General features: G+C 41.3%; 1 protein-coding gene across 1 annotated transcript in view; it reads right to left on the reverse strand.

The window, feature by feature from the left end:
* Positions 1 to 24,635, reverse strand: part of ZFC3H1 (zinc finger C3H1-type containing) — a 3,672,721-nt gene that overhangs the window by 544,945 nt on the left and 3,103,141 nt on the right. The window contains exon 27 of the mRNA XM_044087220.1: positions 16,412 to 16,506. Within this exon, the coding sequence (XP_043943155.1) occupies positions 16,412 to 16,506 (95 nt within the window). The remainder of the gene's footprint in view (positions 1 to 16,411; positions 16,507 to 24,635) is intronic.

Genomic DNA, 24,635 nt, shown 5'->3' on the forward strand with positions numbered 1-24,635 from the left:
GACAATGTTGACTCCATAGACTTTTTAAGTACCACTGTAGTTTCCTCATATGCAGTCTTGCATATGGAATTAGAAAAATGCAGGAGGCCATGAAACCCAAGGCTTGCAGTATTTGTTTTGCAGATAGCAGGGTTTTTGTGGCCACTTGGTTGAAGTAAGTTACCAAATGAATTTGCTTCTCTGGCATGAGGAAAGCCATCTAGGCAGTTGTATTCAAGCCTGCACCCAGGAATTTAATCAGTTGAGAGGGTACCAGTTGTGATTTCTTTTCGTTTATGGTGTACCCCAGACAAGTTAGAACCTTTTTTTACAAACACCAGATGATTTAGAAGTATGTCCTGGTTTTCTGCCTGAATTAGACAATCGCCCAGGTATGGATATATTTGAATATTTCTTTGCCTGCAAAATGCAATTACTGCAGCCAGGCACTTTGTGAATACCCTGGGCACAGTAGACAAGCCAAAGGGCAGTACAGAGAACTGATAATGCAAGTAGCCTGCTTTGAAGCGTAAGTATCTTCTGCAAGATTCCCTGATTGGGATGTGCAGGTATGCTTCTTTTAAATCTAGAGTTGTCAACCAGGCATCTTTGCCTAGCATAGGAAGTAACTGGTCAAGAGTCAGCGTCTTGAATTTTGGAATGTCCAGAAAGGTGTTTAGAGTAGACAGGTCCAGAATTGGACACCATGATTTGTCTTTTCTGGGTACCAGGAAAAACCTGGAATAGAAACCTTGTTCCTTTTCCCCTTCTGGTACTGGTTGAATAGCCCCCATGTTTAAGAGGGAAAGTACTTGTTTTCGAGCCTCTGGCCACCTGTTTGGTGTTGGCAACGTGTGGAAATGAAATCTGTATCCCTGGGACACTATATTTAAAACCCATTTGTCCTGGGTTATGAGTTCCCAGTTTTTTGTATGAAGAGCAATCTTTCCCCCCAAAGGGGTGGCTAAAAGGTAAGTGCCTGGTAATTTTAAAGGAAAGTCATTGATACTGTTTACCATGGGGGGGTGTCTTGTTATTTCCAGATTTGGAAGTGGAGCCCCCCCCCTCCCCATTGCTTAGTTCTGAGAGTCCCCTGGGACTGAAACCTGGTGCTTCTGGTGTGTCTGGGTTTGGCTTGAGAGGATCTGGAAGGAGCTGGAAATGACCAATTCTTAGTAGGCCAGTGCCTACTAAATCTTGGAGGTTGCACTTGTAAGAAATCTTTTACAGTTTGCATAGATTTAGCTTTATCTTCCATCTTTTTTAGAACTTCTTCAGCCTTACTGCCAAACAGGCAGTCCCGATTTAAAGGAGCATCCAACAATTTCGCTTTACCATGATCAGGCAGAGATTGCTCCTTAAGCCAAGCATGTCTTCTAAGCACAGATCCAGTAACAGCAGCCCTGCAAGAGGCCTCTAAAGAATCAAAACCACATTGCAAAGTATGTTTTCCAACTTGTTCAGCAGAATGCAATAAATCCTGTAAATCTTTAATTCCACACAGTCAGAAATCAACATCATACTGTGATAAAGTCATGACAGTATGTAATCATATAACAATTTCCAGGTATCCGTCTGTGCTGATTTTAGCCTCATGGAATACCACAAATATTTATGAGCACATACATGTTTGAAATAATCTTAATAAAAAGATTTTACAAAAAAGAAATCAACATCATTTTCTGTTTAAGCAATCCAATAATATGCTGCTGATATTTTAACATATGAAATTAGCAGTTTAAAGCCCTGATTGCCAAGGCTGCAAAAGTATAAACCTTTTTACCCCATTTATCCAGCGCCCTGGAGTCTCTATCAGAAGGGGTAGGATTTTTAGCAGTAGACGCCTTAATGCCCTTGGGCCCCTGAGAAATGGTTTCTGGATCAGCAACAGGATTTTTGAAAAGGAACTTGTGGGACTCAGGAATCCTGTAGTATCGGTCAGGTTTGCTAGGAGCCGGAGGCTTTGCTAGGAGCCGGAGGCTGGGAATCAGGGGCCATACTGGATTCCGAAAACACATCATCAACAATGTCTAGTACAGGAGGAATAGCCAAAGGCCTATGCTGAGGTAGAAGAAGGAAATCCCTAAGCTTCTTTTTTGAGTCACAAAATTCCTGACTTTCCCAGTGGAAATGCTCCCTTAAGGTATATAAAGTTTCCCCAAAAGAAACGTCCTCGGGGGGGGGGGGGGGCAGAAGGAATGGAATCCTCTGCATCAGAATCCTCATAAGTAGGTATGGACAAATCCAGGTCATTAGAAGAGTCAGAAGAAACAGAGTCCTGGTCAGAAGATTCACAGTCAAGCTCAGCCCTAGCCCTCTTGGGGGGGTTGACTACCCCTGAAGTAATTAGATCTTCAGCCATTTTGATCATTTGTTTTTTAAGCATAAGGGCCTGAACATGTGGCCTGGGCATCGTTCTTTTAGACATAGATCGAGATTTAGGCCTTAGTATTGAAGGTGGAGTCTGTAGGCCTGAATACACCCTCAGAAGCTGGTGCCTGCACAGCGGTTCCGGACCCATCCAAGGTAGAGACATCCGTGGGTTCCATAGGTGAAGTATCTCGTGGCATACCGGACTCTGAATGGGTCTCAGTAGAGGCCTGCGAGTCAGAAGTAGCGGGTATCAGGGGCTGCAAAAGCGCCTCATTGAGTACCGGCGAACTGGCGACTGGCTTAGGAGAAGCATCGTCGGCAGTTTTGGACCTCGACAGCCTGTCTCTGTCTTTATCTTTGCGTTTTTTTCAGAATCCCGGTAGTCGGATGGCTAACCAACGTAATTTCTGGATAATTAAACAGAGCAGAGAACCGAAATATTTAGAGGCAAAAATGTACCGACGACGGATAGTGCGCTGATTAAATAAAGCACAAAATTGACAGCAAGGTACGTCGTGGTCAGGGCCTAGACAAGGAATACAGTACAAATGAAAATCTTTATGAGGTATTTGCTTTCCACAAGTAATGCAATTATTAAGGAGCAAGAAAGTTTCCCCAATGGGTACTTAGCTTTAAGTTGAAGACGAAAATTTCAGGAGTCGGCCGACCGGCACTTGCGAACTGCTTCTGCTTCAGGCACCGCACGGCAAGAAAGACTGATGTAATGGCATCGGCTGCATGTTTTATACCCCTGATGACCTGACGTCATGGAAGAAGGGACAGCGACCGATGCAGGACCCAAGACTTTGTTAATCAGGTCGACTGAGGGCAACCTGCCAGCAGATTACCCAAATGTAATGACTGCAACAGTGAAACACGAAGAACACCTGGCTTCTTAGAGTCTTAGGTGTAAATCCCTTACAAATACTACAGGAGGTATGGTCAAAGGAAGCACCCAAACAAAACAGACACTTTGTGATGATCCTTATGGGAAATCTGCATCCCGCACTGACATGTTCCCTTCCTGGATGACATGAACTGCAGGTAATCAAAGAAAAACAAAACCATAAGTAAAAAGAAAAAAAAGACTCCAAAGGGGAACTTATCTGATGGCAAGGTATTAAGCAGAACAAAGGACATTTAGACAGACAGGTGACGGCGGCATTCAGACTGGTGGCAAAAAAGTTCTGGGTAACTGCATCAACATGTCACCTTTATGCCCTACATCCTGCATGGGGAGCATACGTGTGACACAGACTGCATACAAGATCTAAAGGCTTTGGTATACTGGCCAGACGTTGGGCTATCCTTGGCAGGAAATCCTTAAGGTAAAGAACAGTACAACACTGATACAGGACGACATCACACACTACTGATTTCCTCCTTCAAGATGAGACCTGTTCCCTTCTAGTATTCTACTGAACAGAACCCACCAATATTTTTAACAGTCTTCTACCTCCTAAATTACAAACTTCTACCAAGATGCAATCTCATCCCAGAGTCTTACCAGCGGACTTTGTTAATATTTCATCACTTTTTATTTGACTATTCAAGCTGTTTAGCTTTCTCTTCTCACAGTTTTACCAAGGCTCTCATTAACCTATCCCATCGACTATATTTCCAACGGACTAGTTAAGCACTTCTGCACACTGCTGTATCAAGCAGAGGTAAAGATGTTCATTATTTCCTCTGACTGCATGTTTAGCTTTCTACAGCTTGGATTCATCAGTTTGGCTCCTATGCTCTTTTTTTTTTTTTTAAATAAGTCTAAGGACTAGTACAAACCTAGCCAATAACAGATCAGGAAAAAAAATGGATCTGGTATCTGTAAGGTTAAGACCTTAACCATTATGACAACCCCCTCTCTTGTTGACATACTCTCCCCCCTTAAGAGTTTCTGATCTCTAGAGTTATCAAAAACATTTGTCCCAAAAGACACACTATGATAACATGTGTAACCTTATCCATAAATTCTATTATTTTATTTCTGACACCCTGGAGTTGCCTACTTTCATCCTCATGGGGTTGGCATAATGGTTAAGGTGTTTAACTACAAACACAAGGTATAGGGTTTGGCGCTCACTTTGGGGTAAATGGCTAGGCTTAAAATGGTCCCTAGATAGAGTTTTTCTAAGATGATGGACTTCTATCCTACAGTTTAATTTTATTTTTCTGGTGACTGAATTGTGGTGTTTATTGAAAGCTACATTCCTGTAATCATTTTACTTATTATTAAATGTTTTTACTTACTTTACATTGTGGCTGGACAATCAGCGTGTTCTTTAGAGATTAGAGTGTGCTTATACCTGTTTGATATCCTCCAGGTCACCTCGAATGCCTGGCTGCTTCTGGGCCATAGCTATCATTTATTTTGATATTTAATTTTTTTAATAATTGGTCACCCTTCGAAGGGTGTATAGACCTATCTGACTCTGCTGGCAGCATCTACCATTTGTATTGGGGAGGGGATACAGCTGGAAATCTGTGTCAGGCTTCCCATAAGTGTTTGTGTGTGTGAGATTTGAATTTATTTTCAGTGTGAGTCAGAGGACTTAAACTGGAACACATTGCTCTGAAGTGTATAATAAGGGATTACATTTGGGGTGGACAGAGGTATACAGTCCAGTCCCAGGAAACAGAGCATGTTCCTGCTGTGTTCTTAAGGGAAATTGTGGAATTTTACTTGTGTGCTTTATGCTCTGGTGTTTTCTGTGACACTCCCACACCGAAGTTAGTGGTGAAGGTTGAGGCTCCTTAATTACTGACCCAGATTTTAAGTGGGGGATGTCACATTTATTAGTGGCAGTCTGGTGGGATAGTGGCTGGATGTCACACAAGTATTCTCCCTCTACATCCAATTTACTAAATAATTCTCTTAGCCTACTTAAGTCCCAGTCTTTAAACTTTCTTCTACCCCAGTAAATACAAAGGAGGTCTACAATGTGTTTTCCTATAGATGCTCCCCCTTAAACTTGATACTAGGGCAGGGTCTGATATGACTACTGGATGTATCTCCATATATTGAAGGATATACATATGGTGAAGGAGGTGGAGATGCATCCAGTAGTCATATCAGACCCTGCCCTAGTATCAAGTTTAAGGGGGAGCATCTATAGGAAAACACATTGTAGACCTCCTTTGTATTTACTGGGGTAGAAGAAAGTTTAAAGACTGGGACTTGAGTATGCAGTTTTGTGCACTGTGAACGATAGGTATGTTCCAACCCAACATTTATAGGCATTTTAGGCATTTCCTTCAAAAATTTCCCTTCACTTTTACCCCCCACCCAATAAATCTGTCAATTTAGATACCATATTCCAATCAGATTCCTATGATTTCCTCCTGGAACTTATCTTAATTAGTATACTTTCTTAACCTGAATTTAACAGTAATTAAGGCACACAGAAAGTAATTGATTCTTTTTCACTGTCCAGTCCAAACACTGTCCAAGAAACAGCACTTCCAAATTGACAAATTAAGCATAATCTTTTTTTGAACTACAAAGGGATAACAAGAAATAGTTACAACTATATACACACACTGTTCTTTAAGAAAGGTAAGCATCTTCATCAGACAAAAAAAATCAGATTTTCATCTTAAATTATAAAGGAACTGCTTTATAATGGTAGCAACACTCAGTCATTACCCATATGGAAGCTTGAGTTAGTGATACGCATTCTACTGCCCATAAAATATGCTAGACACAGATTAATCCACAACATAACAAATATCCCCATAAAAGAGCTCATTCTACTTAGAAACACGCAAAACTAAATCAGCACACTGGTCCCACTTTAATGACATCACAACTTAGCATTTCTTCTATTTGCAGTCTTTACTGTGCAGCAGCTAGAAAGTCTGTTTAAACTACTCCTATGCATATCCTTTTTCAAAAATGTGTGTTCTCAATTTAAATTCTAACCCTCCACCAATGTTTGCATTTCCCCTTTAAGGCTTTCCCTGATTAAGAAACTCAGTCAGATTAACCAACCGTCTATCCAGGCTAAAACTGAAATCCTCAAAAGTATTCATTCATACCAGTGGTCCTACCTCTATCCAAAGTCAAGAGACCAAATGAAAGGAATACTCTGCACCCTTCCAAGCACAACACCTCTTACCAATGTTTACCTTTACTACTGCCTTATGACAGTATTCCGTGGGAAATCTGCTCAAATCACATTGAGAATCATTTGTAACTCAGAAATGATAAACTCCCTATGTAAGCCACAAGCTTTTTACTCTGAGAGAGGAACAATACAATTATATAACTATTATTAAAAGAGTGTAACTTACCTCCCCAAAACTATAGTTAAGAATTGCAAAACGTAAACAATCAGCCCTTTGTAATTAGATCCTCTTTACCATTCATTTTAGTTGAACACTACGTTCCACTCCAATTAATCTATGTGTGCCACTTGAATTTAAATGAGAGAAGCAATGTGTGTAGCCAAACTCTGTAAACATCACACAGAGAAATAGTCAGGTTCTAAATAATGAGTGCCCAGGGCTGATGCATTACAGTTCCCTAAAGGTTAAGCTAGTATCCCTACAGCCTCATATAAACAATGAAATTGATTACCTAGTTCCACCTCTGCTTCTGCGTAAAGAAAAACAAAAAAGGGAAAAAGAAAAAAAACACAGCTCCTTTCTTACTGCACTGCTACTCATTTTTCATGGATCCTCTTCTGAGTTCTCATTCTCGACTGCTACCAGTTTTTGACGATGTCCATTTGTTGTATTATCCTCCTGAATAAAGCATGACCATCCCTCATTCTGCTTCCCTTTGCTTTTGAAACAGTAGGTCTGTTTCCAATTTCACCCCTGGATCCAGTGCTACACAACCACATTTGGTGATGGTTCAGAAACTGGTACGGCATCTTGCTGTTTTACTTCATCCGTGGTTTGCTCCAATTCCAACAGCATTTTTGTACCCATGGGGAAGAACACTAAAACTGGATGCACCAACCAGAATATTAAGTTGGTCTCCCTGCAAGCTTATAACACTGGCAGAAATTGTTTCTTTTCAGTCTAGCTTAGATTAAATAATCATTGTTCAACCACACATTTATTGCCACTAAATAATTTTCTGCCAGTCTTCCACATTCTGCTTTAGGTGATAATTCTGCATTTTCTCAATAATATGATGTGGTTGCTTCGCCCTAGTGGCATTTCCTACAAATACCCTGTGGGCTCTGCGGCACAACAGTTTAGGAACTTGTATGCAGTTGCACACACTTCACAAAACCTGATCCTTCTAAATTCTCTGAAAAGGCTGGAAAAAATTATGGTTCTCTCTTCTTGTACTACCTTCTGATTTGATTGGTTTCTGGCAAACTTTCTTGTCTAGCTCCTCACTCTAGCATTGCACCTTTCAATTCTCTGTTCCTGAATTTTGGAGTTCTATTTCATCCAACTAGGACTTTAAAGTTTATTCTACTTAACCCAACATTCTAGTATTTAACATGGCATATTCTTCCAGGGTTCCACTAATTTTGAGGACTTCAAAGTACATTTGAGCCATCTTCTGCAGGTTGCTAGAAGCAGCAATTTGTGTGTGTGTGTGTTTACAATTATCTCAAAGACAGTCTTCTATTTTTCCTCCATCATTTTTTTATTCTGCTTTCTCCCTCTTTTCTTCACATTCATTAAATGCACAGATATGGCAACATGCCAATGTGCCCACAGATTGTTAACTTTTTAAAGGTTATATTCTTTTCCACATGAGAAAGCACAGCAGTATATATAAACTTACTATAATAGTAGATGTTCAAATGATCACTACTGTGATAGCCTTAGCTACATGGGTTATATCCTGCCAAAGATACAACAGCCAGCCAGCTTCAAAAGCTTCAGGGAACCTGCCACGCACCCAAACTGTTAGCTTGAGCTGAGTGGACTAAAAAGACAGGTTTGGGTGCCAAGCTCTTCAGAGCTTTCATGCTAACAGAGACAGTGAGGCTGCCCTGTGCACAGAAAGGACAATGCTAAGAACAACAATTAAACTTCCACATGCTGGCAAAAACACACAAAATAACAAGTGGGAGTGGCTACTGCAGCAGTGATCATTCAAACATCTACAGTTACGGTAAGTTTAACTTACACAACAGCACCATGTTCATCATCTTGATCACTGCTGCAGTAGCCTTAGCTATATGGGTAGCCTACCCTAGCTTACTACATTTGGTAAGTGGAAGGGGAAGGTTCCAAGAGCCCCTGACAAATGGACATAGCAAATCCTGATCTAGACCTAGAGAAAAAAAATCAAGCTTTTAATGCAATGTAAACGTATGTATAAAGGACAAAGTTGCTGCTACTCAAATCCAACCCTTTCAAAAAGCCACAGATAAAGCCACAGCCCTGTTAGAGTGAGCGGAAACTCTGCTTGAAATAGTTTTGTTGTGGTGAGTACAACAAAAGATAATAGCCTTAGACAACCATTTGGAAATAGTCTTGTTTTGATACAAGTTGTCTCTTCCACTTACCTCCACAAGAAATTAAAGGTTATGTCTTACCATAAAATTTGACATCTGTGTTGTCTTCCTTCATTCATCCTCATGACAGGTTCTTGGATCTGACCCTGGGATCTGGCTTGGTCACATTCCACAGACTTGGATCTGACTCTCAAGCTCCTCCCTCATACCCACAATGCCCTGCATCCACCCCAACTACGTCACATTGAGTTTGCTAATTCTAAACACTCAGCATTCAAACATCAAAGATTGGCAAAATACACTCAGACACAGGACATAACAGTCCCTTCATCATCCACGTTCCTCAAGAAGATAAAGGCAGGGGGATGGTTGGGTCGGAAAGTGAGGATGAATGAAGGAAGACATCACAGATGCCAAGTTATGGCAAGACATAACCTTTAAATCTAATGTTGTCACCTTCAGTCCTCCTCTCGACAGAGCCAGAGTCCCCAGATATGTAAACCCTGGGTGGCCCACATGGAAGGATATGCCGGAGCACCATCGAACCAAAGGAAGCCCTGCTCCTTGAAATAATATCCAACTTACAGTGAGATACAAAGGTGTGATTATTAGACCTTGACACTGCCACACAAATGTCAGCAATGGAAGTTCTGGAATAGAAGGCTGAGGAAGTAGCCATAGCTCTGGTGGAATGTGCCGTGCCCTAGGAGGTTTAGGTAACTCCAAACCTTTGGATGAGTAAATGTACACAATGCAGTCGGAAATCCACTTTGCCAAAATAATTTTTGATACCGCTTGTTCAAGTCTATTAGAAGAGAAAGCTACAAAAAGCTGATCAGACTTCCTGTGTTGTTTGGTCCTGTGTAGGTAAAAACAAAGTTGGCTATGAACATCTAGAAGATGAAGAACATACCCCCCCCCCTTTGCTGGAGAAATTGGGGAAGAACACTGGCAATTGGATGGATTGATTACTATTGTTCTCAGTAGCTACTTTAGGCATAAAGGATGGATTAATGCATAAGGATACACTGTTTTTATGAAACAGAATGTAAGGAGGTTTAGAGGATAAGGCTTGTAGTTCGGAAATCCTATTAGTGGAAGTTACAGCCACAAAAATGGCCCATGTCCATGACCGAAAATTCATGTCACAACTAGCTGCCAGTTCAAAGGGTCCCTGTGTCAAAGCCTGCAGCATAAAAGTGAGGTCCCAAGGGGGAGATGTAGCCTTAATTGGGGGCCCTAAGAAGAAGATACCTTTCATGAAGGATTTGCATAGTCTAAAGGAGAACAGAGAATGTGACTGACTCGCTGTATGAAAATTGGAAATAGTAGCTAACTGTAATTTGACAGTGGAGAAGCTAACACATTTGTCGAAAAGTGTACTAAGAAACAACAACACATCTGAAACTGGAACTGAAAAAGGGTCAGTGTTCTTGCATGTGGCCCAGATAACAAATCTCTTTCACTTACTGTTGGTGGAAGCCTTTTGCGAGGCCAAAATAATTTTTCGGACCAGGGACTTAAGCTTGGAATGTCTCACTAGGGTTGGAAGTGGAGAAACCAAGAGGTCAATTTGAGGGATCGAAGGTTTGGATGTTGCATTCCTGATGGGTGAGAAAGGAGGTCCTGTCTTGGCTCCAGAATCCAAACAGGGTATTTCAGATGAGACCACTGAAAGGGAACCACACCTGATGAGGCCAGAAGCGGGCAATGAGAATGACTGAGCTCTTCAACCTAATTGTCTTCTGAAGAAACTTGGGGATGAGCGGAAAAGGAGGGTAAGCATACAGGAGACCCAGGGGCCAATCGTGGACTAGCACATCCCTCGGTGGCTCCCTCAGAGGAGGGATCAGAGCGAAGAATTTGCTGCACTTGTTACTCAGGGGAGAGGCAAAGAGGTCACAGCAAAGATGACCTTAGCTGCTGAAGATCATATTCACTACTGATTGGTTGAAGGAACATTCATGCGGAATCAGTAGCGATCTGTTGAGTCTATCCGCCAGATCATTGGTTTTTCCAGAATATGCACTGCAATTAGAAGGCGGTCTGAAGATGTCGCCCACTCCCACACTCTCATGGCCTCCCCGCACATTAGGTAAGAATGGGTTCCTCCTTGCTTGTTGATGTACCAGACAATCAACATGTCAGTGTGTAGTGCAGTAGTACCCAAGGGGAGAACGTTCTGAAAGGCTTGCAATGTTAGTAGAACTGCTCTCATCTCTAGGACACTGATATGCAACTTGGTCTCAGAAAGGGACCATGTGCCTTGGACCATCTTCTCACTGTAATGCCCCACCACCCAAACTAGGAAGCACCCATGGTCAAGGTGGCTATAGGGGGGTTGTTCAAAAATGGTCGGCCTAGAATTATGTCTGACTATATCCACCAACTGATGTGATGTCTGAAGATGGGAGTCAATCTGAGACAGAATGGACCATTGCATGGCTAATGTCCACTGTAGAACCCGCATGAAAATCTGGCTAGGGAAGCTAACAGAATGGCTGCAGAAATGGACTCTAGGGTCTGCAGGATCAATCGAGCCATGGGGGACTGTACCTGATTCCTCAGAGTGGCTACCCAGTGTGAAGGAAGAGAAGCTATCAGATCCCTTGTGTTGAGCTGCGTACCTATGAATTCTAGGTTCTGAACCAGAGTAAGGCTGGATTTGCTCATATTTATGGTGATGCCTAGGGAGTATGACAACTGGATTAAGTAGTCCATTTTTTGGATTACTCGATGCCTTGTGGAAGCAGTCAGGAGCCAATCATCTAAATATGGAAACACCTGGAATCCCCTGAGCCTTAAGTGAGCTGCTACCACTGGCATGCACTTGGTGAACACCCGGGTTCTCTGAATTAGTAGTGACTGGCTCCCAGCTGAAAGAACAGATATCTCCTGGAGCACCTAACTATTTTGAGATGATAGTACACGTCCTTGAGATCTATCAAGCACATCCAGCAGTCCTTGTGCAACAGTGGCAAAATGTACTGAACCGTAACCATTCGAAACCTCAAGTTCTTTACATAGTTGTTCAACTTGCTCAGATCCAGAATCGGTCTTAGGTCCACTAGAACAGACTCCTTTACTTCACCCTGTCCTTCAACACGTTGTCTCAGGAAATGATAGAACTAGTTACTCCTACCCAGGCTGGGAAAGGTTTTTATTCAAGGATGTTTTTCGTGCCAAAGAATGTTTGGGGACCAGTTCTGGATCTTTCTTTCCTAAATCCATTTGTGATGAAACTAAAACATTAATTAAAAAAGAAAAAAAATGAAGTTTTTGGTAACTGTCCAGAGCTGTGTGTGTGAAGAGAGACAGAACCAATGCTCTCTGGGCCAAAAGGGAGTTACCAAGAGTATTTTTAAAGTTCCTTCTTACCTTTAGCAAGACTCTGGCTACCGGTGGAAAGAGGGAAGCATAAAGAAGCATTCCATCCATGGGAAAAAAGGCATCTGCTTTCCAGGTCTTTTTGCAAGATTCCCTGCCTAGCACAGAACTTTTTTAGCTGTCAGTTATGAATGGATGCAAGCAGATCTACTTGGGGAGTTCCCCACAGGTGAACAATCACCTGTAAGACCTCTAGGGTGTTAAATATCCATTCATGATGGTCTGTCCTGGATTTGCTAAGAGATTCTGCAGTCATGTTCTGCTATTATGGAATGCAGGTTGACTGCAGGAATGGACTGAAATGAATTGCCAGTTCCCAAGCAATCATGGTTAGTCTAGACAAGAGGTAGGAATCTGTACCCCCCCTTTGCTTTTGTTTATATGTACCAGGGAGCTGTGGTTTTGTCTGTTAAGACTAATACTTGTCCAGGAGTCCACAGCTGACAGAATGATTTGACTGCCTTTATCAGAGCCATCATCTCCATGAAGCTTGTCTCTCTTCTCCTAAAATAAGTTCCCAAATACCTTGAAGTTTGACTCCTGGGATGACAGACTGAATTAGAATGAGGGAAGAAAAAGGGAGACATTGGTTCTGTTGGACCTATTTGGCCCACCAGAGGAGTAACCTATTGATGAATTCCTAAATAGGAATAAGAAAGGATAGAGGATGATGGTGCTTGGTTTGAATTTTCCTCATGTGAAGTCTGATTAAAGGAATCATGGAGATGGCAGATGCCATATAACCTGTAATTATGAAGAAGTTTATTGCTGTGGAACTAGTCTGTTGAGCAAATTCTTTCAATAGGCGATAGTAGAAGGAAATGCTCTCTTTGTAGGAGGGGAAAACTACCATGCTGAAAGTGTCAAGAAGGCATCCCAGAAAAATTGACCTTTGGGATGAAATCAGAAAACATTTTCCAGATTCCACTTGAACCCAAGAAGCTGGAAAAAAAATTCACAGAAAAATGACAGGATGCCAGAGTGTCTCAAATGAAATCTGCTAAGACGTGGCAGGTATCTAGGTAGGGGTAAATATGAATTCCATGAAGTCTGCAGAAGACAATGACTGAAGCTAGATATTTTATGAATACCCTTGGAGCTGTAGACAGACCAAATAGCAAAAATGCAAACTGAAAATGCAATCCCAACACAAAGAATTTTAAGTAATACTTGTAGTCTTTGTGATAGGTATGTGTGTGATGCTATTCATGCAGGAGGTCTAGAGTGACCAAGAAAGAAATGTCAGGGAGAAGAAGAAAATGGGACTGTAGAATTAACATTCTGAACTCAAACAATGAAGAATGCATTTAGAAAAGACAGACCCAAGGCACAGTGGTGCAGCAATAGTGTTGTCTTCTTCACAGCAAGAGGTTCTCCAGTTCGATTCTCGGCTGGGGTGCCTTCTGTGTGGAGTCTGCATGTCCTCCCCGCTTTCGTGTGGGTTTCCTCTGGGTGCTCTGGTTTCCACCCACGTTACAAAGACATGCATCTGGAGCCTTTCTCCCTGGGCTTCCGCTGACAATTGGCTTCGTTCCAAGTCGGACTTTCCCGGTTAACAAATGATAAATAAAAATAAATGGTTTCCAGGTACCTTCCTTCTTGGGTACAGGAAAAATCCCCATATAAAATCCCTTTCCTTCTTAGGAAGAGGACTGGTTCTATTGCATCTTGAGATAGCATTTCTGTTACAATGTGGAGGAAGCTTATTTGTCTCTAGAGAGGCAGGGAATGAGAGAGAGAGAGAGCAAGTGTAAGTGTGCCTGTGCTCACTAGCTTGAAAGGATGGCAGCGCAGGGAGGGGAGAAAGAGATCAAGAGGTAATCATGCATTTTTCTTCTGCTGGAAAGACCCTTGAGGTTCTCTCTCTTTCTTTCCAACCCCCACTGTCACTTCCTTTTCTACTGCTACATACTAGATTTTTGCTGACTTGGTTTGAAAGACAAGTGAATGAAAGGACCAGAGCTTGCTGGGTAGTTTCTCTGGTACCCTAGGACAGGTGAAAGAAAAAGTTATTTCATTCTCTAAATTAATTTCCTTCCCTCCCTTTTCTAACCTTTAAGCATCTCTGCTGAGGAATTTCCAAAGAGGGCATTTAATGTTTGTGACTTGACATCCTGAAGGAAACTCTAGTTTAACTCGGGTAAGTCTGCCCATCGCAAACCCTGTAGCAAAACCTTGTAACACAGCATCTGTTATCATCATATGCACATTCTGTTGAGTATTTTATGACATGGGAAGGAAAAGACAATAAAGCTGAAAACATGGACTCAATATCTGAAGCAGGAAGGTCAGTTATAGACTGCTACCATCAGAAAACATAGAAAGAAAGTGGAAACTTTACTATATTTCCCTGAAAGTTAAAGTGGAAGCAGCATATGCTTTAATCTCATATTTATCAAATGCCCTAGTATCATTCTCACTAGGGTCAGTACTAGAAGCTAAAGACTTATAGCCACCATCCCTTTTCCATAGAAATTACAGCAATAAGACTCTTAAAAACAAATTTATTGGAATATGGCACATTACATAGTCTGTCAGGCTTCTTAGCTGAAGGAAGTTGAGAATCTGGATAAATAAAAGCTAAATTAAAAGCATCGTCCAAGGCCCTAATTACCAAAGTAATAGCCATGGGCTCAGGAGAGTCCAAACTCAACATGTAATATTACTTTTGTGCTTCTGAAACTTCTCTTCTCTTCCCTCCCATTTAAACAACTCTTTCGTTTTACTAATTATGTTAGAAGAAATCTCTTCATCTGGGGAATCACAGGACAGATTCTTCTCTCAGAGTCATAAAGGACAGGGAAAGAGAGCTGAGAAGCATAGACAAAAACTTTCTCCTTAGTGAACTCTTCCTTCAAAGGTAGAAAGGTGTCTCTTCCTCTTAGCATGAGAAGCCACATGGCTTGAAGACTGGAAAGGTTACAAAACCTTGAAGAGATCCTGTGCAAAGCTATACCAGTCTTCCTGGGTGACCTTCAACACTGGTAAGAATTGACATGGGGGGTGACAAATGCATAGCCTTTTGGGTCGTTTTCCTTCGGGGTCTGAAGTCTGATGGTCTTTCACTTCAATACGTGAACCAGCTACTGCTTCTCTTATCAAAACTGCATGAACACCATCCTACAAATTAGAATGAAGAAGGGTTCTCCCTTCTCGGTTATGGCCTGAAGTCTGGTCTGACCAGACATGTGAATGTCCTGGGACTTAGCAGCTTACTGTTCAGTCTCACCAGAGGGACCAGGTAGATTGGACTGACAGTCTGGAGGCTCCAAAACTACTAAAGTGCCACCACTGGTCCCAGACTACTGAAAAGAGGCAAACATTAGCATCTCTTCAGTAACCTCTTCTGAAAGTGAAGACACTAAGGAGAGACATTTGGCTACATGCATCAATGGCAAGAAAATTCTGATATTTGGTTCCTGTACCTACTATTTATATTCATATGCTTTTGTGTTTATTAGGACAGATGGTGCACATGGAAAGTCATCCAAAAGCTTTAGTACACTGAATGGGTATCCAGTATCAGGCAGGATACATCCCATATAGTTTTATGTTACTGCAATGGTGATCTAATAATAATCACCTGTTTATACGATGTCAATAAATGTTTGCATTGCATCCAGGTGATGCAACGCACACTTCAAAGTCAATTCATTAAATACTGCTTCATTATTTGCAGTGAAGTGAATAACAATCACTGTGCACTTGTAAAGCTATACTTTTTTTAAACAAAATTTTCACTGATTAAAAAAAGAATGACACTTAAATGGGCAGCGTGTCAGTGTCTTAACTGCCAAGTGTGTTGGTTTCATGACGACAAAAAAAGCAAAGCCTCTGCCCCAAATAAGATACCTAAAAGTATTTTAATGCCATTTTTAAATTTAAAATGTAGAAATATAGCACTGTCATAAAACCATCCTACAACTATTTAAACGCAGTTATCAGCTTGTCAATGCTAGCGCTCCCCTAACATTTTCACAAAAATAATGAATTAAATCCAAAAAAGACTATTCACTTATGTTTCTGTGAACAATGCCTGTTTTCAGAACTCTGCTACAAAACCATAAGTAATGTTAATGAAATCCAGCCAATAGTTTCTCACTTCTAGTAATCTGCACATCTTTACATACTAAAGAAGAGTTACCACAATCTATAGTGACTTCCTATTAGAGTTAAAAATACACTTAACTTGCAATAATAAACACTCATGTATGAAGTACAAACACAGGTTCAAAACCTACCTTAGCAAATTCACAGGATTATGACTGGAATCTACAGATGTGAAGAATGAGGACACAAACGTTTGCAACAGAGGAAGCAGCTCATCACATCGCTCCTGTAAAACAAAATAGATTTTTGATTAAAGTACATTTTAATTCTAAAATGAAACCACTTCTGTAGCATGGCCTACACAAACTTAGGTTCTTACCTCACCTTGTTCCATCCAGGTGACCAAGGTTCAAATAGCAGCTCAGGAAATGAAGAAGCTGGGCAAGTGAGGGTGGAAGTTTGCAGTGCTGGCTCAACCATTTTGACGGACATGGTCTGCTACACACAACCTCAAGTGGAGGCTTGTGGGCACCTGAGACTGTGGAAGTAGGCCTGTTGTCACAAAGCCAGTAATGGCAGTGCTCACTGTGTGCAAAGGTCACACACACACACACACACACACACACACACACACACACAAGGGGAGAGGCAGTGTAGACCCTATCGGCAACTTGAGTGCCCATGTTATCTTCCATGGGCAGAGTTATTCCCTAAAACAGAAATGCCCTCAAAGCTATGATCTGAATATGCAGGCAAGTGTAGAAATTCTTTCATAGATGCCTGAATGAAGGGCCCCTATAGTCAGCTCTAACCCTCTTATAGGGATGAATGGGCTCATCAACAGGAGGACACTTCTGATATGTAACAGGCACAGAGGGAAAAATAAACAATTTGAGCAAGGAAGCAAAAACCTCTCCCCAGCCAATATTTTCATAACCAACAGTGGACACTTCAGCTATAGACACTGTCTAGAGCAATAACTGAACAGATTATTTCATGTTCTGTCGGTTCAAACACTGACCAAGAAATCAATACTCTCATAACTTTCAAAATTATACATGGACACTTCAGCCACAGAAATTGCTTTTTAATTCAGAAGTTTATTAGATATGTGTTTTGTACTTGTAAGTTGGTTTCTTTCTTGTTAACTTACAGTCTTACCTAGTTTGTGTATTGAAAAAACAAGAGTAGTTGACTCTCCAAGTTGAGAGATCCTGGCGGACTTCATCTCAAAGAAACCCAACACAAGATTATTTTCTTTTCAGGAGGGGATTTTTCTCCCCTCTGCATCATCCTGCAGCTTCCTACCCAGTACCCCACATCCACTGCATGGTCTGCCAGCCATCTCCAAACCGCCTGGACTTCTGCAACAGCCCCAACCCTATCAGAGGATTTTAAGGGCTTCCTGTGGGGTCTGGCCAACAATTTCCACTTTTTTTTTCATGTGACCTACCCCATTACTCTCCATCCTTCACAGTTCCCATGGTAAAGTCCAAAGGGTGGGTATGCAATAGAGAAATGCAATGTTTCACCAAACCTCCGCAGCAGCTCAGCCATGCCCCCCCCCTTTGGACAACATCTCCCAATAGCTATCTCCTCAGGCTGCACTGGGGATCATTGCAGGAGACACCCACAAAAAACTTCTCTCACCAGGGATGGTAACACACCATCCCTACATGCAACTCCATCAGCTGCACAAAAACCGCTAATCAAACTCTGATCAGCTGAGCCATAGTCAGGGCTTTATCCCTCTGCTCTACTGGAGCTGCCAATCCATCACAAGCTTCTACTGCACTCATGCGTCTGCAGAACCTCTACGGGCAAAATTAGGGTACTGCTAGTAAATGTTCACCAGGTATAAACATAAAATCAAACTTGATTATAACCAAGTCATTCTTTTTGACTTATCAATGAAGACTACAATGCAAAAAGCATCATAGAATTTTTATTTATTTTTTTATTTTACATTTGTTGACCAGGATAGTCCGACTGGATACATGTCCATTTTCAGCAGAGGCTCGGGGAGAAAAGCACCAAGGGTAAGCAGATACAGCATTACATAATACCAGCATTACATATTACAAACAGACTATTTACAGAGATTACATAAATAAGCAAGTTAAACAAGTTCCATAGGTTAGAGTTAATCCTGAGCGTAAATCAGGATTAAATTAAATTACACAGTAAGATGGTTAACAGATTTTTACACATTCTAGAGAGAGTTAGCCAGGCTTGATACAGTGACATAGCTAGTTAAGTGACAAATGTTGTTTGAGTCTAGTTTTAAATTGACCTAAGGTGGAAAGTAAAGTAATATCAGCTGGAAGAAAGTTCCAGGATCTACTTACAGAGTTTGCAAAGAGAGATTCGCTGGCTGTGTTATTAATTTTGCTAGTCTGAATTAGTAGTTTGTTAGAGGATCGAAGTGGTCTAGGATTGTTATAGGGGGTGATAATATTTTTAAGTGCAGGAGTATTGTCCGGATTATAGAGGATTTTATAGGCCATAATCAGTTGGTTATACTGGATTAGGCTGGGTAGTTCAAGCCACCCAACCTGGTTTAGTTTGATGCAATGATGTGCCCTAAATGGCAGCCCAATGGCAAACCTGGCAATGTGGTTGTAGCAAGTTGAGAGTTTGTTAAGGACAGTCTTGTTTAAATTCGAGAGTAGAGGGGATGCATACAGAAGGGTTGAAAGAAGGTGAGAGCGAGCTATGGCAATTTTAGCTGGAGGGGTTAGGAAGCTTTTATTCTGTAAAGTGACCCTAGTTTTTATCGATGGTTTTGATAGTTTGGTTAACATGTAGGTTGAATTTTTAGATTATCATCTATGATGACACCTAATAGTTTTGTAGAGGTGTCAGGGGAGATTATTGTGCCATCATTTGAATTTATGGTAAAGGTGAAAGCGGTAGACCTACGTGTTGGTGAAAATAACAGCATTTTAGTTTTTTTGGGATTTAGGATCAGACGACGTTCAGAAAGCTAGTTTTCTATTGTATTAAAGGTGGTCTGGGTAGCTGACCATAACTCTATTGGAGATGTGGCCGAGCAAATCAGAGTAGAGTCATCAGCATATTGGATACAGCTGACTTTTGGGATGACAGTATAAAGGTCGTTAATGAAGATGGAGAACAGAAAGGGCCCTAGTATAGAGCCTTGTGGTACTCCAAGGGTGTTAGGTAGAAGGTTAGAGAGTTTGTTCTGCCAGAGGACAACCTGCTGTCAACCATTCAGGTAGGACTGAAACCATTCAAGGGCTCTAGTATCTAGACAGAATGTTTGCAGTGTGTGGATTAAAAGTTGGTGATCAATCATATCGAATGCCTTGGAAAGATCCAAGAAGAGGGCTGAGGATATATAATTATTGTTGCGATTATGGTTTATGGTGTTGGTAAAGGCTAGGAGGGCTGAAGTAGTGCTGTGATGAGGACGGAAGCCATGCTGAGTATCTGCCATAAGGTGATTCTGGATTAGGTGGTGCATGAGTTGTCTATGAATACATTTTTCCATAATCTTTGCAAATGGAGAGAGTATAGCTATTGGCCTATAATTGGAGAATTCAGTAGAGCTGCCTCCTTTGTGAAGTGGGATTACATAGGATATTTTCCAGATGGTGGGAATTTTAGCTTCTACTATGGTTCGATTGATTAGTATTGAGACGGGGTAAGCAATAGCATCAGCTGATTTTTGTAGGTACTCGGCAGGGAGTTGATCAGCAGAAAGTGTAGTGGGTTTTAATTTTTTGATCAAGGTACGGATAAGTGAAGTGGCAACTGGTTGGAAGCTGAATGCGAGTAGGTTTCTAGGGGTGCTACTTTCAAGACCAGGGGAGCTACGAGGTAGTTGGCTAACTAGGGGTTGAATTGTTTCAGTAAAGAATCAGTTAAAACTGTCAGAAACATCTTCAGGGGTTTTATCAATAGTAGCAGGAGGGACTGAGGTTGAAGTTTGTCCAGGATGTAGTAGATTATTTAAATCTGCCCAAAACTTCTGCGAGTTATTTTGATTTACTGTCTGTAAATTACAGCAGTATTGTTTTTTGTCTTGTAAAATAGATTTTTTTTACTTTTGTTCCTGGATTGCCTGTATTTAATGTGATTTGGGGGGGTCTTTAGAAGAACGCCATAAAGCCCATGCTTTGTTTTTAAGGGTAATTTTGAGTTTAGACTCTTTAGAAAGCCATGGCGCAGTTTTTGCCTTTGTTCTCTTTGAACGAACAGGTGCATGCAAATCAAGGATCTCAAGGAATTTGTTGTGAAAGTATGCTATTGCTTCCTCTAAGGGGAGGTGTTTTAGAATAGACCAATTACATGAGTTTAGTTCTTGTTGGAATTTGGCAGGGTCAAAGTTTATATTGTTTCTAACCTTTCTGAGTAAGGGTTGTTGGGAATTAATGGCTTTGTGCTTAATTACATATGTGAGAAGGTGATTGCTTAGGCATCAGGGAGGGTACCAGAGGTGTACAGTTGGGGGTGACTATTTATGAGTACCCAGTCAAGTATGCCTCCTTTTTGGTTGGGTTTACCTATCCTGGTAGGGGTGGATATGATTTGTGTAAATGCATGCAGATTAATATGGGTGGTTGGGGATTCTGAGGAACAGGTGCCCCAGTCTATGTTAAAGTCTCCAAGTAGTAGGGTTTCTTGGGGGTAGTGACATGACAGCCGGTGCAGGATATCTTCAAGTGTAGATATATTGTTACCTGGGGGTACGTACATACACATGATATTAATGCATCTATTTTTATTAAGTTGCAATTTGGTGGCAAGACACTCCGAGTTATTAATCTGAGGTGGTTGTATTACATCTATGGTGACCTTCAACTCAGATTTATAGAGTACAGCTACCCCACCCCCCTTCCTCGAAGCACGATTCAGCCTGTGTATGTTGTACCCAGGTGGTAACACTTCATTGTCTGTAGTGTTAGGTTTTAACCAGGTTTCAGATAAACAGAGAATCTCAGGGGAGTGGACTTCTAGAAGTGCATGCAATTCATGTACCTTGTTATTAACGCTTCTAATATTGAGATGACAGACTAGGAGACAGTTAGTTGGCCTATTAATTGTAGGTTTGTAGCTTAGATTGCAAGTAGAGGGGGTATGTGCATCTGAAGTGGGTCGGCCAGGGTTGGGGTGAATATCAGCACCAAGTATTAGGTTAAATCTATACTTGGTGATGAACTTCAGGAATTTGTTTATTAGTTTGTGGAAGTGTTTGGATCTAGAGCTAATGTGTTTGGGGTTGAGATGTTGATAGACTGAACAAGATGTTGGATAGGACCTGGTATTGTAAGTATGGTTGAAGGGGGGAGAATTTACAGCTGGGGTGATAGTATGGCCTTTCGGGACCTGAAATCCCGTGAGAAAATGGTTTTCATACAAGGTAAGGAGGTATGGTGCGAACAAGAGGGGTAGTAAAGAGGAGTATATCATTATCTGTGATTCAGCTAGTGAGTTAAGGAACTATTTTACCTGGTGATGCAACACCAGAAGATAGAGTGGTGAGGGAAAGGTACTGGAAGGGGGATGGGAGAATGCCAGATGAAAGTTAATAGGTGCTATTGAAATGTAGGTAGAAGAATGGGGGTGGGAGGAATTATCCCTGATGAAAGCAGATAGGATCCAGAAAGTGGGGGAGTGGCTATAGTACTATAAATTTAGAGGTACTGGGGGCGGGAGGAAATTGGGGGCAGGGAGGGGAGCGCAGGGAGGGGAGCGAAGAGAGCCCGAGCGCAGTTAGAATTCTAACTGTAATGCTCTTCTAAGTCTACTCAGGATACTATTATCAGGTTCAATGATACCATTATCTTCTGCATTCATACACACATACACTGGTAAAATACAGACCTAACTATTAACTCAGCTTGGCTTCAAAGGTTGAAAACAGTAATAAAGGATTTTGTACATGTGTTAGAAAACTGAAAAGAAAGAATGGGACTACAATATGTTTGTCAATAACGCATCACAGCCAAGTGACGCCTCCAAGTGCTTCTGCAGTTACATCCTACTGACAACTCTAGCTGTCAGGTATTTCTTGTTCATGTCTGCATCAATTCCAAAGCCATACTACATACAAGGCATTAACATATATTTCATCTTAAAGCTTACACAATGGCAAATAACTGTACTGACAGTTGACCTTTGCCTAGTACAGGTAAAGAGATAATTGTTGCTCATATATTTATTTATATAGTCATATAGTTCATGTTTTTCTAAATATTTCTACAACCAAACGGTACATACAGAACTTAAGTCTCATATGAAAGCTCTTGGCTGGATGAACAAACTGTTGCCAACAGAACGTGTGTAACTTGAGTGGTTGCTGAGATGTTGCAAGTTGATTAGCAAATAGTACAAACTAAAGTTCTGTGTTTACTATGACCTATCCAGTTTAAGACCTATAACCTAAAGAATATTACCACTGTAAACAGTATGGCATTTAACACATCTTCAGTAACCACTATGATTCCAGAAACATGAACATTTGTTTAAAATATGAGGACAAAGTTTGGCCCTATCAGAAATCTTAAGACTCCACCCATTGGAAGTTACAGTACAAACTTCTTGAGGTCCACTGGAAGGAATGAGATAAGCAAATAAATGATCAAACAGGCACATGACACAGCAAATGCAGAAAATGTTTGCACAAATGTAATAATGAACAAAGGCATTTGCCTGAGTCCTGGAACATGGATGCTAAGCAGTTTGGAACTTCAAACCAAACCTGATAAACATATTGCCCTCCATCTCGTTTCTCTTTTGCACCTTTTATAACCTCCATATTTTAACTTTCGATTAAAGGTAGTGATCAGGAAGTCAGTCTCTAATTTTAACAAACTCAATAATGTGAAGTGAAGCATGGTGACAGTGAAGTCCCTTGCCTGCTGCCCTGGAGAACCATCCACAGTGCTGTGAGGTAAGAGCATGGTTTGGTTTGTTTCAGAACCTTGGGTTCACATCTAGGACCATCATTTAACCCGAAGTCACAAGTCCATCAGCCTTTCTAGATAGAGTATATTCATCAATTATCCCACTGAATTCTTAATGTGTACTACACACAGTTTCAGTTTGGTACAAAGTAAAAGGATGAAAACATTATTTAACCCCATATGTCAGGCACTTCTGTTACCCTGATGGAAGGGTGAACTTCCTTGGCGTGAGGTTCAGGGCCTTGTTGAGAGCAGACAAGACAATTATGGTGTCCATCAAAGGGCTCTGGGATGAAATAAAGAAGTCTGAGGAGGCTGGAAGATCTTGTCTGGTCCCTATGGATAGCTACCACCACATCTGGGTTCTTCATTGTGTTTTGCCAGCTGGAGGAATCATTTGAAAGAAGAACCTGAAGGACCTGAAAGTCTCAGCAAGGATGTGCTCCAACTTAGAAAGGATGTCTAAGAGCCAATTCACTCAGAGTCTGATGAGTTTCAGTATTTCCATAAAACTGGGGTCATCCAGCAATAGAAAAGTGAGAATTGGCCTCTCATCTATGTCTAGGGTGAGAAAGTCTATGGGATTCCTCTTGGGCTCAGCCTTACGGATGTACTTCTAAACATCAAAGTACACAAATCTCAAACTGCTAATTATCAATCTCAAGCAATCTGAAGCCAAAACCATGAAAAAACAAAACACTTATGTTTTTTGTAGGGGGTAAGCTCCCTGCACCCCCCACCCACATTCCTTGTTAATCATATAAAAAGGAATACTGTCTCAAACAAATGCCCTACACTGACCACCTCAAAAAACTCCAGCTTTACTCCGTAGCATATCGTCTACTCCAAGGTGATCTCTGCCTAACATATAAAGCTATGTCAAACCCAGAGCTGTTGGACATGCTACACCTAAAGAAAATCCAATCCCTCTAAGCTACACGCTCTAGGGACCTAAATCTTGTCACCACAATAAACAGGACATGCTGGAGGGATAGATTCCTGTCCCAGAGACTTCCTATAATCTGGAACAAGCTACCCATCTGTATCAAGCAATGTTCTTCATTAGCACTCTTCAAGAAAAATCTTGATGAGTGGATGGGAAATAGGAAATAAACCCCGGGGATCACTTCTGTGTCTCTGCTGGACAGTGGCACAGGAAAATAACTTTCTTGGGTGGCGTAAGCTATGGAACCTTGCTGGGTAGGCTTACGTAGGCCCTTGGGCCGATAGCCTAGTACCTACCTATGAAGCTACACCAACTCTGACTTCGCTCTACAGTAAAGAAAGGGCAATTCCACTGATTCCTACTGTGCACAATCTTGCATGGACTTAACACCGGCAGAAGAGCAAATGAGTTTTGATCACTTCTCTGAATGTTAAACAAGTTAGAGATTACAAACATTCAATTATATAGAGTGTCCCAGCCTCACCTACTGACCTTGAACGGGAATATGTTGAGGAAGGAGAAGACAGAGTTTAGATA

Source organism: Protopterus annectens, chromosome 11.part0, assembly GCF_019279795.1.
Source record: "Protopterus annectens isolate FY-2018-M chromosome 11.part0, PAN1.0, whole genome shotgun sequence".
Taxonomy (NCBI): Eukaryota; Metazoa; Chordata; order Ceratodontiformes; family Protopteridae; genus Protopterus; species Protopterus annectens.